The sequence below is a fragment of the Grus americana genome, chromosome 2 (assembly GCF_028858705.1).
Source record: "Grus americana isolate bGruAme1 chromosome 2, bGruAme1.mat, whole genome shotgun sequence".
NCBI lineage: Eukaryota > Metazoa > Chordata > Aves > Gruiformes > Gruidae > Grus > Grus americana.
Genome location: NC_072853.1, coordinates 25,296,064 through 25,309,201, shown reverse-complemented (window position 1 = coordinate 25,309,201; position 13,138 = coordinate 25,296,064). Strand labels below are relative to the sequence as shown.

At 39.1% G+C, this 13,138-nt stretch overlaps 1 protein-coding gene across 1 annotated transcript in view; it reads left to right on the top strand.

Annotated features, from left to right (window-relative positions):
* The window catches only part of CPQ (carboxypeptidase Q), a 156,458-nt gene that overhangs the window by 31,477 nt on the left and 111,843 nt on the right, over window positions 1-13,138 (top strand). Inside the window, exon 3 of the mRNA XM_054817998.1 lies at window positions 1,609-1,816. Coding sequence (XP_054673973.1) covers window positions 1,609-1,816 — 208 coding nt within the window. The remainder of the gene's footprint in view (window positions 1-1,608; window positions 1,817-13,138) is intronic.

Genomic DNA, 13,138 nt, shown 5'->3' with positions numbered 1-13,138 from the left:
CAGCATGGTTCCATACCCAGACTGATCCTGTCACTGGGATGCTCCTTAGGTAGGCAGCTGAACCTGCAGTTCATTAGAAGCAGATGGAGTCTGTTAGCATGCTCACCCACCTGCCAGCAACAGCTAGTAAAATTTGAAGGTGATTCTCTGGTTTGGCGCTCTATTCAGTTAAATTTTTACACCTTTCACACTAGGTTAGTTCTGTAGCTAAAACTCATGGGCTTTTGCTGTAGCGGTAGATATCTCTTGCCCTCTTAGTGGTGCACTCTTAAGAAACCAAACTTTTTTGTATGAAACAGTTTCTTTAAGGTTTTGATGTATACTGTAGTTTGATCTTAAAGAAGCCATGAGCCTGGATACACTGGTGCTGGGAGAGCTGATCTTCCTATTTTTCTATCAGTTCTTCTCATGTATTACAATCTCAAATACAAGCCTTTGAAATCTTCTCCAAATAATTCTTATACAACCAAAAAAAAAAAAAAAGAAAGAGGACTTTCAAGGAGAAACATATTCTTCCTAAAAACATGATAGTTTGACTTCGACAAATACTTGCTAGATATTTGTTATTAGTTTTAGTTTGCATGGACGTATTTTGTGGCATTTAGCTGAAATGTACAACACTAAAATTTCAGGCTGCCATTACTTCTTCTATATTTAGAAGAAAAGTACCAGCCCGTGTTGTTAAGCAGTTTCTACTTATCTCTGTAACCAATCAACAACACTGAGTTTTAAGCAGAGTGGTCATTTTAATGAATTACTTCTTAAATGCTGTGGAATAGAGTTCCTCAATTAATGTTCTAAAAAGTTAGAAGAATTCTCTGGCTTTGGGAAAAACTACTTATGTATAAAATCCTTTGTTTTTTCAAGCAAGATAATATAGCAATTTAAAACTATTCCAACTATTAAAAACAAAGAGCTGGGTGGGATCTAACTTACCATAGTAAGTTAGTGAATAGTTCTGCAGAAGTACCTGCCTATGTTCTCTGTATCATAACTGGGCTCCTGGGAAAACTCCCAAAGCAAGATCCAGTAGAACTGTGGTATTCTCTTGAATTAAATATGAATATTTTTTTATTTATATATAAGCATATGGCAAAGTTTGTTGAAACTGTAAAGCTTTAATTTTGTTTCATTTATGAATTAAATAATTGTATAAATGTTGTCTAAAAATATGTGCTTCCAATTGTCTTATGTTAAGCTAAGTTGTTTAGCAACATATCAAAACAATTCCGTGAAAAGATTACAATCTTTTTTATTAATCCCATAGGCGGCTTTTGCAAATGTTTTTGTACTACAAATGGTTGCAGTGAGGTATTAAAGCACATGCAGAGAACACAATTCCCCCCCCATGTATCCTTCTTGCCCTTCAAGTTATAATACCAACCTGATGGCATGGTTTACATAACTGCGTGTACTTGGTTCAGGGTGCTATTACAGCTATTTGGTACCAATCCCTGGTGAAGCATTTGACATAGTCTTCGTTTTCCAGTAAGAAGTTAAATCTGATTGCCTGTGTTCTGCACAGTCCATGCTTTTCTGTCAGTTAAAACTGGCTGTAAGAGAGTTGTAGGAAAGCAATGTTAAAACCACTGTAATATTTTCTTTCAGGAATTACGGCGGAAGTCATAGTGGTAGCTTCTTTTGATGAACTGCACAAAAGAGCTCAGGAGGCCAAGGGGAAGATTGTTGTCTACAATGAACCTTTCATCAGTTATGGCAAAACCGTGCAATACAGATCACAGGGAGCAGTGGAAGCTGCTAAAGTTGGAGCGGTAGCATCCCTCATTAGATCCATTGCTCCTTTTTCTATTCATAGGTAAGCATTTTTCTCATTTCTCCCTGTGGCTCACATGTCAGCCTTTAGTTCACATGTCATTTCTGGGCAGGCATTTTTGTTCTCTGTGACTTAAATGTTGCCAGTTATGAGTGGGTGTTCGGTTTTGAAACTATTGGCTGCACAATAGTTCTTTTCCCTGGTGTTTAGTCATTCTTCCAAAATGTTTTCATTTTTGTTACTGATCCAAATTTTGCATGATATTTGTTTTAAAGAACTTCCTGGATTCTCAAGGCTACCATAAATATTCTGAGATCAACCAAAATCAAATGTCTTTGGTGACAACATGTACCAGACTGTCAGTGATTATATGGACTGGTCATTCTGTATTTTTGACTAGAATGTAAGTGTACTGGTTTTATTCTATTGGTCATTTTCCTAGCATGAGGCTGACTTGTACTAGATGAAGGAGTAGTCTGCTTTGAACATAATTGTTTTGAACACTTTAGCGGTAGGGTTTGTAATTCTCACTCTGCTTTTTAGGAAAGGTAGGTTGAAATCATGATTTCTTAAAAATGAAATTTTTATAGATGTCTTAGTATGTTACTTACTATATATAGTTTTACATTTCTGAAATGAGTATTTTTAGTTTTCTGTGAGGTGCTGTATTTTGTAACATCGTTCTTTTTTGGACGATGTATATTCAGAGCAGTACGGGCCATTTATTCCTCCCCCTAGTTGCCCAGTGACTCTACCCACAGAGGAGTCATTGGCGGTAGCTAATCTGACCCTGAATGTGTGCCACATCATAAACTGGAATCGTGTTCTGTTTGGTTAACATCATGGTTTCTTTTTGATCTCTGCTCCTAGGTTTTCTTTCTACATAAGCCCAGGCTGGGAAGTGGGAAGGGGTGGTATGGCTTTGAGTCTTGCTTGAGGCTGGGACTGGGAAGTGGCTGGGACAGGCATTTGGAAGCACGCTTAATTCCACCATTTCAGACAAAACATAAGTGGTCACATCTCAGCAGTATGAGAATTGCGCAAGCGCCACTATATGTGATGCTTCAAAAAGTTTGAGAAATGCAGTAATGCCAGCTAACTGAATTGGATCATGTGCAGAGGACAGCTCTGCTGCCAGTGAAGCTGCTTGATAGCATTTTTATATGCTCCGTATTCCCCTAAAGAAGCCAACATTACCTGTTTAAAATGCTTTCTGAAAAGTAAAGTACTTTGAATTCAGATAGTATCCAAACTATACTAGTGTATTTCTTGATACCCAACAAATGTAGCAATGTTTACAATATATTTTCTAATACTTATAATTTTCTAATAAATTTAATAATAATGAACAGAGAGTAGACTATGTATTCAAAACAGGTTTATGAAAAATGTTTTCAAAATAGTCATATTTGGTCTTCTCAAAGGATATTGCAATCTATAATCTGTTGATTACCTGAAAACTGGAAGAGGATCTGAATGCTGATCTATGCAGTCCTTCGTTCTGGTGCCCTGCTGAGGTGTTCATTTGAAAGCTACTCTTTGTATCTTCTGTTTGCCAGACTATTTATGGATGTGCATTTTAACATGTAATGGAAAATTTAGAGATGAGGAACAGAGGTGGAGATTGAAGGTAGTAAAGCTTGTTTATTAGGTCTGGGTACTGGCATTACAGCTATTTCAGAAATGAATGAAAAGACAGGAGAAACAGATGCCAAATGCATGTTTGTTTAGAAGTATTGAATCCTTAACCGAGGCTGGGAGCCAAGGTGTCATTCCCAAAAGCAATTTCAAATTTAGATGCTGCCAGGAAGCATTTTTTCATTAAATGTACTTTCTGTCCTTTCTTCGTTTACCTTCACTTAGTTGTTTTTGGTTTGGTTTTTTTTGGGGGTGGGGGGATGGACTGGTTAATCTATTTTTTCCTATATTAAGGGAGGTATTCAGGTCCAGTCCTTCACTTCTGCCACTCTGTGATGCCTAGGTCTGTTTATCTTGTTTCTAACACAAAATAGGTATTGCTGTAGACAGGATGGATTTTCTTATCTCCATGCCTTCTCCTGTGCTTTCTCTTGATCACCAACTGTGTGCCTTCCTTGTCTGTCCTACCAATGTGCTGTGCTGGATGGGCTCTGTGCTGGATGTGGTGCTTCTTGTCAATCAGCGTCTGGGGCACTGTTTGTTCAAGTCACTTGCCTTTTTGATTGACTGATGGGAAATACCACGTCACTGCAGGAAACAGTGTGTTAGAAGGGTGAGAGATGAAAGGTAAAAAGCTGATAAAAGACTTCTAAGTGTTGTGAAAGAAAGTCTTGTGTTCTGACAATTTTTGTACTCCTGCTTTGTTGACCAGACCCTTTACTTCTTGTGTGTTTACATGTGCACCTATAATATGAACAACTGATAATGGGATTGTGGCATTTTTCTAAAACATCCTGGAAACATCTCAGAAGAAAGTATCCTCCTCCTGATACTGCACTATCCCACTTTCCTCAGGTGAATGAAGGGTGGAACTTCACAATTTTCCCTAAACTGTATCAGCTTTGGTATGGTTTTTTTTTTTAAAGATTTCAACCCCCTTTGGACAGGGTGTCACTTATTGATATTTGCTTACTCTATTTGCAACAAATTAAGCTGGCTGGAACAACGGAGGCCACTTTATGGTGTGATTGCTAGGTGATCTTGCAATGTGAATAATATTGATAGGTTAAAACTAGGTACTTTCAAGTAGATGAACATCTTAGGCTTATTAGGGCTGATTGTTAAAGCTTACTGACAACACAGAATTGGTAAAATCGCATGAATTAAATCAGTGTTCTTTTGCTGGCAGTTTGGTGGCTGTTCCTTGTTCCAGAGATGGCATGTGGCTGCCACATTGTCAAGGGCAAAAAGTGTGAAGGGAACCTTTGAGCTGGAATTATGTTAGCAGCTTATTTTTCTTTAAAGTATGGTAGTATAGCTATGGAGTGAATGAAACAGCTTGGGGACTCCGGCATCCCAACTCTGAATGAGGACAAGAAGGGATGAACTTGAATATACTCAGGAAAGCTCATTGCTGTGTTTATATTGGGGCTCATGCCAACTCATCAGTGTCAGTGAAGGACTTGAAGGATTTGTTGTTGAGTTTTAAGGAGCGGATTCATTTAGGACAGAAAAGGTAAGTGAATAGGAAATAAAATTAGCAACATCATCTCCCTTGGCCTGTGAAGAGATGACAGTAGTTACATGGTTGGTATTACCACGTTGCATGGCAGTTGTGCCTTGTGGCATTGTCCCTATGTTGTGTTAAGAGTCAAATAATTGTCCTGCTACTTTAATAGGTATCACGTAAGAGTGGGTTTTGTTACTTAGGTGGAAGTCACTGTAACAGGTAGGTAATTCTTGATGCCCTCCACCCAAATGGTGTGTTTATGACAGCCTTTTTCCCAGTAACAATTTCCTGAAGCACTGGCAATTTGGTGGTGAAAACATTTAAACATGGATATTAGGAGTTAAGAGTAACAGAACTATTTTTAATGAACCTTCTCAAATAATATGTATTATTAATCCAATAGTACTTGGCTTTTTGGAGAAATCAGGATGTTGACTTTTTTCGCTTTAACAGCTTGACTGTGCTGTGATTAATGGTCTCGCACAAGTTGACGTAATACACACTGTTTACTGGTGTGTACAATAAACTGATGAGTTTTTCCCGGTCTGTAGTGGATGTTTTTACAGCAAGAATACTCAATTTATACGGCATGGTTAAAAATGTGGTTGTAATAAGCTAACCACAAGTCTGTTTTTTTGCTTCCTAGCTGTACATTTTTAGAACACTTTATAGATAAAAGGTATCCTTTAGCCATTGAAATGGTCCAGTATTTATCTTGTGATGACTGTACTCTTATGAATCTAAAACTCTGAGTAAATCCTGTTCCTCAAGAACCATAGATTAGATAAAGTCATAACACTGTGTCTTGTAATAATAACCCCTTTAAGGGCTCTAGAAAGAATCAAAATTGAGTGGTTTTCGAGAACTCAAAAAGAAAGTTCCCCAGAATTCTCAGAGATAAATGCCAAGAGCCCAATTATTATTTTTTAAAATGCTACAGAACAATCTCTCCAACATACAAGAAATCCAACAGGGAACATATTACAAGGCCAAAACAGACCAAGTAGTACTTTGACCCAGTCTGGAGACTGTTAACAAGGACACATACTTGGTCAAGTTCTTCTCTTTTTGGGCTGAATTCAGCATCTTACTTTTATCTGAAATAAGTAATTTCCTTCACTTTATCTCCCCTTCTTCAGGCTACAGGTGGCCAAGACACAATGTCTGCTTGTGAAGCTCTAGTAACTCTAATCAACAGCTGTGTCTGGATGAAAGCTGAGTTCATGCGTGGCACGGTGCAACTCAAGGTTTATTGCAGAGATTGCGTGGATAGTGGATGCATGTGACACAGTTCAGTGCAGACATGGCAGGGCTGGAATGTAATTTCGTGGAATGTATGTGTATTTGAAAACTATTGCTTGTCCTGTATCTTCATTTCCCCTTTTTGTAACCTCACTTGGTTTATTTTCTTCTACCATGTATACCTTTTTGTATATACATTGTACTCTCAAAGTGCATTTTCTTTTCCTCTTCTGCTTTGCCTTTTATTCTTCACTGCTTTGTAAACAATTCATTCCCTTCTCAATCTCACTGGCAATGTACGTGAGTTAGTGTAATTTTCAACTCTCAGGTGCTAACACAGTGACTTCTTACCACATCACCTTTTCCTAATACCTGGTCTGCTGCCTTTGATTGCCTTTGATTCCAGATGTGAGACTTGCCTGCTGAGCAGAGCTTCCTCCTTTCCCTAAAACTCCATGTCTAAGGAAAGTAAGGGCTTACATCAGTAGTGGCAGAGACACTCAACTTCTTCCAACTTGTTCTGCCAAGTTTTCTGAAATCTGGGATCATACTGTAGTTTTGGTAGGATTTTTTTGCTTTTATTTGTTTGGATTTTTTTTGCTGTGGGTTTTTTTTGTTTTTAGAAGAGAGATGCATCTGGCCTTTAAAAACGAGATGTTTTCTCTTTGAAATACTGTATCCTCTGGCTGCGTCATGCGCCCTGAAGGCTCCTTTCCCTCCTGTTCTACCCCTCCTTCCACAATGAATGCCAGTATACCTAATTTTTTGCTACTATCTTAGGGGTCTGTCTTCCTGTGGCCCATTCTGCTGTCCATAGAGGGGGAGCAGTGCTGTGTCCATGTGGGATTGTATTTCAGCTGGTAAGCACTGGCTAAGACTTGTGTGTGAGCATGAGAGCAGCTCTCTGTTAATATGGGAGTCGACATGACCTGAGCCCGGTCTGATCATGAGCTGTAGGTGGTCCCTGAGCATCTCTATTGCTCTGTGTGCACATGGTCCGGCCAAGCAGACCTGTATTCCCTTCCGCATGTCATAGGCTGGGAGTCAAGCGGGTGAGACAGCTCACTTGGCCCTGGAAAGCTGCCCCTGTTGCCCACTAAATGGCCTGGACCACCAGTTATTATTTTCAGCCAAAATATCTTGACCTGTGTGTAAATTTATAAAACTTAACTTACAACCTAAAATAATTTCAGAACCTCTTCAGCTAATCGCTGCATTTTTACTGCCTTCTTTAATTTTGATTATTTAATAAACAATGCAATTGTTGTGAACAAGCAAGCCAATGGTAGCACTAAATAGGAGTTAGGTTTGTCATCACTTTTTCTTCAGTACCACTGTCTGTTGTAGCACGGGACTGGTCATCCACATTGCTTCTCAACTGAAAAAAGCTTTCCTCAGGCATTTGACTTTAAGAAAGATTGTTCACTGCCTCTGGCACCCATTGAAAGGAAAAGAATGAAATTGGTTTACATATACAAAGTGAAGTAGGAGGTTTTGTATAATTAGTTTTTGTAAGTTTTTGCTTTGCTTCCCTCTTTTCGCCCAACACTCAAATGCATCTTTTTCTGATCTGCCTATAGCACCCTGGTGACTATGTGATTTTCTGGGCTGCTGAAGCTGTGCAGCCTCAGCGGTGTGTCTGACCACGTTCAGGGACCAGCCTGGCTGATGCTCACAGGATGCGTAGCTGGAGAGGAGCCAACACAACTCTGGCCATGTGTACAGGCTTAGTGTGCGTGAGCTGCCAGTGCCCTGGGTGCATTTGAATTCTGGTCACCCTCTCCAAGTGCTGTGTCAGTTCAGGAATTTGTGGTTTCTCTGGCTTTCGGGGTGTTAGCAAGTGTAGTATGTGAGTTAATTTCCTGCAGTTTTGTTCAGTCCTCTCTCAATTTTGTCTTTGCTTTTAATTAAGCTAGCCTTGGGCTCTCAGTTCTGCAGGGTTGGGATGTATTTTAGTCCATCTGTAAACCTGCTTCCTTGTTGTTTGATTAATAAAATAATCTTGTGTCTTGTTCTTTTGGGATTAGAGAAAATATTTTACTGGTTGTCCAAACTTTTTTCCTCTTCTAATTGCCAACCATTTTTACATCTTTCAAAACAAAAATCCTTTTCTTGCAATGGAGTTTTTCCATGTGATGATATAATTAAAGTAAAAATAACTTTTTTTTTTTTTAAATAAAGCTGTAATTAAAGATTTAGGTGCAACAGCTGAGACTGAACAAGTGTTAGCAGTTGGGCCATGCTAGGTGCATTTATTGAGTGCATATTCTGGTTTAGTTTCATCAGAAAGGAATCTGGCACTGGTGTTCAGAGACTGTTTGGTGATCAGGCAGGCAAGGATTTTGGGAGGTTCACTTCAAAAGCTCATTCTTTATTCAAACTAAAAGACTAATATGGACATACTGTGGGAGACCTTTAAGAAAGTCACATCATCAGTATAATACTTTAAACTGTTCATGGTGTAATTTCTATGGTAGTGGCCAGACATGTGCCCTCTGTGATACGAAGATTCACTTCGTCAGTGCAGGTTGTGGCTCTTGGATTATCAAATGGCAATTCCAAGAGGGAGCACAGGGACAGAGATGAGGCTTTCTGTAAGTCAGGGAAGACAAACTTAGGGACATTCACTGCATGTCAGCCAAGTAGGTCTCCTTGATGCTGATGTGTAGGTAAAATCAAATGTTATTATTATTGAAAACTTTTTGATAGAAATGGCTAAACCAGATTGCCTTTTTGTCAAGAAAAACCACTGAGAACTGTTTTGAAGGGAGAAAGTTACTGGGTTAAGTTTCCAGAAATAATGTTTTTCAAAGGAAGTCTAGGACACAAGACATTTCTCTGAGTGTAAGAGTTAACTATTTCTATATTCCTTGAGTAAAAAAAAATCTGCTATATTTACCTTTTCGTGTGACAGTGCTACGTTGGTATCTGGAATTTTCCTTGATTGCTTGCAATGCTATGTTCTTTGGTCCTGGTGCATACTATCATGAGCAGTGCCACCACTCTCGCTGCCAGGGAGCTAGCTCTTGTTGGAAGTACAGAAAATAAAGAGTTTACCTATATTATGTGTGGATCTGATGCCTTCATTTATTTACTTGAGAAACTTAATTTACTCATTACCATCTTCCAGTGACAGAATACCCGTTTATTATTGTTTTGTGGTTTTTAAGTGTTTTTTTTCTTCTCTAGCATGTGAGGTCTATGTGTACAGGGTGAAGTGGTGAATGTGTGTGTTGGAGAGTTATTTTCTTTCAGTGGGGAGGAGCATGCAGTTGTGGTCAAGGTAGTTTAGAATTGATCTCTGAGGGAACTGGAAAAACGAAGAACCTGATTCTCCCCTGCTTGATATTGTGCGTGCTCACTTTTGACACTGCAGAATTGCTATAAAAATAGTCTCCCTCTGAGTAGGCAGCATCTTCTGTCCGCTTTGCGCCGACTTGGGGAATGCAGAAGGCATAAAGGCAGCCTGTAGAGGTGTAATAGTAGTGCTGTAGCATGACTGAAGAAATCAGGAAGCACCACTGATTATTCATGAATGCTTTTCACTTATGGGATCAGTATAGCGGCAGGAGTTGTTCAAAGGAACCATCTCGATGGGAGACTGTCCGGTGGCAATAGGATACGGCAATATTGTCTTCTGTTCTACTAAGGGACCAGGAAACAAGGATAAACCCCTTGTTTGTGGTGTAACAAGAGGAAATAAGAGGAAACCATGTTTTATAAGTCTCTGGTGAGCTCATGGGAGATTCTATTTATATTTCATAGGGCTATGTGTGTTGTCCTGCTGCCTGTAGAGGTATGAATTGGTTGTGTGCTGTGGGATTTATTTTCTTACCCTGTACTTAGGGACTTTCCCTCCAGGATGTCTGTATATGTTGTTGACTGGCAATTCATTAATTTTTACTTTGCTTCCTATGTTCCCTGAAGGCCAACACGCCAGAATGCATTCTGCAATGCAGTCTTTGTGTTCACTTTTGGGCAAATACTAGCTGTCAGCAAGAGAACTTAGATGTCCTTAGAAGAAATTGAGCCTGTGCTTTAGGAGATGATCATGTTGTACAGTCGGTTCTTGCTATTTGAGCAGTGATTAAGGAGTCAAATTTCAGGTAACTTCATAATAGTGAGAAATCTGTAGAAGATGTTTCTTAAGTCCCAATCTCTCTTTGGCTTTTGCCAAACTGTTTGCCTCTTTTTGCTTTGAGCTGTATAACTCTGGTTTTTTCCACTAAATGGGGTTGATATGACATCTGAAACCTCTGGGTAATTTCATATGTCTGGCATATTTATTTTCTTACAAAGTCAGTAAAATGCTGATGAGACTAACAAAGGTTTTCTCTACCTCCTCGTAGTTTGGGCTACTCCTGTTCAGGAACTGGGAAGAGTTTCATCCACTTAGTGTGTAGTAATACAAGCAGTGTCCTGTAACATTGGTAGAGGCAGATAAAGGGCTAGGAAAATCTTTGTCAGTAGACTCTGTTATCCAGAATGATACTGTGAGGATAACGGTCCTTTTGGAATCCTTGCTTCCTCACCCATAGCTTCCCAAGGCAAACCTTTGTAAGTGTAGTATTCGAGTCTGTTTTTTCTTCTCTTCTGGCTCACCCACTCTCCTAACATTACTGACTCAGACATTTTGTTGGTGGCTAGATGTCCACCCATATCATGAATAACATATGTTAACTCTGGTCTTATTTGGGTACCATGAGCACCCACTGATTAGATTTGGTAATATTCTGGAGCTAGTAAGATTTAAATGAACAGTTTTATTCTGCCTTAGCATTACTAGTTCATGTATATAAAGATGTTGAACGTATAAAACTGCCAAGTCTTGAGTTTCTTGTACTGATCTTTAAGGACTTACAGCTGTGCTTGCTGCGGGTTGAGCACCAGGAACTTTAGCAGTTTTCTGTGATTTCCTGTTTAGTTCTAATCAGCTCCAGCTTTCTTCGGTGCTGCCAGCCCCTTCTGAGTCCGTATGACTTGCTGTGCCTATGAAAGCCCTGTTAGCAAGTTCAAAACCATCTGACGTGATTCTAACATCTTCATCCGTCAATTGCAGGTTCTGTTTTAATGTTCTCGCAATATTCAGTTTTCTTGATTACACTGACAACGAGTGTCTCAGCAGTATGTGGCGACCATAAATGTAGAGGATTGAAGGAAAACACGTCAACGAAAATGCAGATAAAGATTGCAGAGAGGGATCTGAGTAATAGAATGCTAATGAATTATTTTCACAAGGGGTGTATTTGTTTTCAACTGCTGATAAGATCTGAGAAGTACGTGGACTGTCATTTCATTTCTCTGTAATTCTCCGTGTTTTTTCTGTGTAAGTGCAACACTGAGGACTTTATCTGGAGTGTTCATCTCCAGAGCACATGAGCACATGGCTTTGAACAACGGGAAGAGATTAAGTAGTACCAGAACGGTTTGCCAGAATGGTCCAGGATTGGTGTTTGGGGAATCCTAGCCTAATACTCTCCTTTTTTCACTTAGAAAAAAAATAAATAAAAAGAGTAAAGCCTCTGTTTCTTGGTGTATTCTAAGATTAACTCCCTAAATTTCAGATTACACAGAAACTCACTTTTTTATTTTGGTCCAGGCAGTGCTGAAACAGCCTGTACAGAGGTCTACTGTATAGATTCACCTGCTTATCCAGTTTTATTATTTTCCTGTCTTATAATTGGTTTTCCAGTTTGTACTTCCCACTGAGTATTGTTTCTACTTCCTCTACTACTCAAGATACTTTTTCAGAATCTATGGTATTGTTCTTAGTCTTATGATGTTACTAAAAATTATCTACATATTACAGAACTGTTTTAGCATGGCTATATTAAAGTTTTATTTATGAAACATGTTGTATCTGCTGTAAAACATCTGAAATATTCTTTTCAAGGTTTACTGCTGATTTCCAAAAGTGAACCCAGGTTTATGTAGGGAGTTGGGCTGGATTTGTGTGCTTCAGAATCTGTCTCATGCATGCAAGATGTTTTATTTTTATATGTAACCTTTTACTTATGTCATGTAAAACAAACAGGCAGACAGATATAGGTCCCATTTTTAAAATATACTTAATGTGCTAGTCAGCTGTTAATATCCACAATCTAGTTTATGCCTCAGGCATGCAGAGGATTTGGAAATGGTAATTCCTCATTTTATTTTGCCTTGTTTGCTTAAACATGTGAGGAAATGTGTATGGTTTGCTCCAACATATCATGATTTCTCTTTATAAGAATGCTTGCGTTGTTTTTCAGGGGGTAGGGGGCCTCTTGTTTTTGCTGGTTCTTCCACTTCCCACAGTCTTGCTTGTGGCTTGTCCATATGGTAGGGTATTTCTGTGTTATTTCATTAAATGTTGTCTTCACATAGGATGGCCTCACCCTGCTGTGTTAGCTCCCCTATGATGTATGTCAGGCATTTAAGTATGATGAGCTAGACCTGTTCATATGACGAAACCCCTTATTTATGGCACACAAATTTTGACTTGTGTTTTTAGGAAGTCAGAGCCAATTATTCCATAGTTGCTGTTCAGAATTGTTTTCTAAATGTAGCCTGATGTTGATGGCCAACAGTAATAATGGACTTTTCCCTGTAGAATGAATGTCTTGTGCCTTGTAAGTGTCACGATTTCAATTACTTTATTCCTTTTCTCCAGCTTTGTTTTCCCCTTCAAATCCAATCAGTCACCTGAGCCTCTCTCTTATTGTATCCATCTTGTGGCATCAAATACTAATCCTTTGGTCTTGCCTGCAGGGTAGGGCTAAATGGTGAAAATCCTTCTCCATCTGGTTTATTAAATGGGAGGTGCCAACTCCTTTCTCTGCTCTGCCAGTGATGCCAGCTTTGATTACTTGCCTGTTGTCCTCTCCTTCAGGCACCTTATACTTTCTCTCATTTTGTTTCTATATTTAGGAGGATGGTGCAAACCCAAAGCCATAACTCTGTTCTCTTCCAACTTTCCTTTTAAAATCTGACCT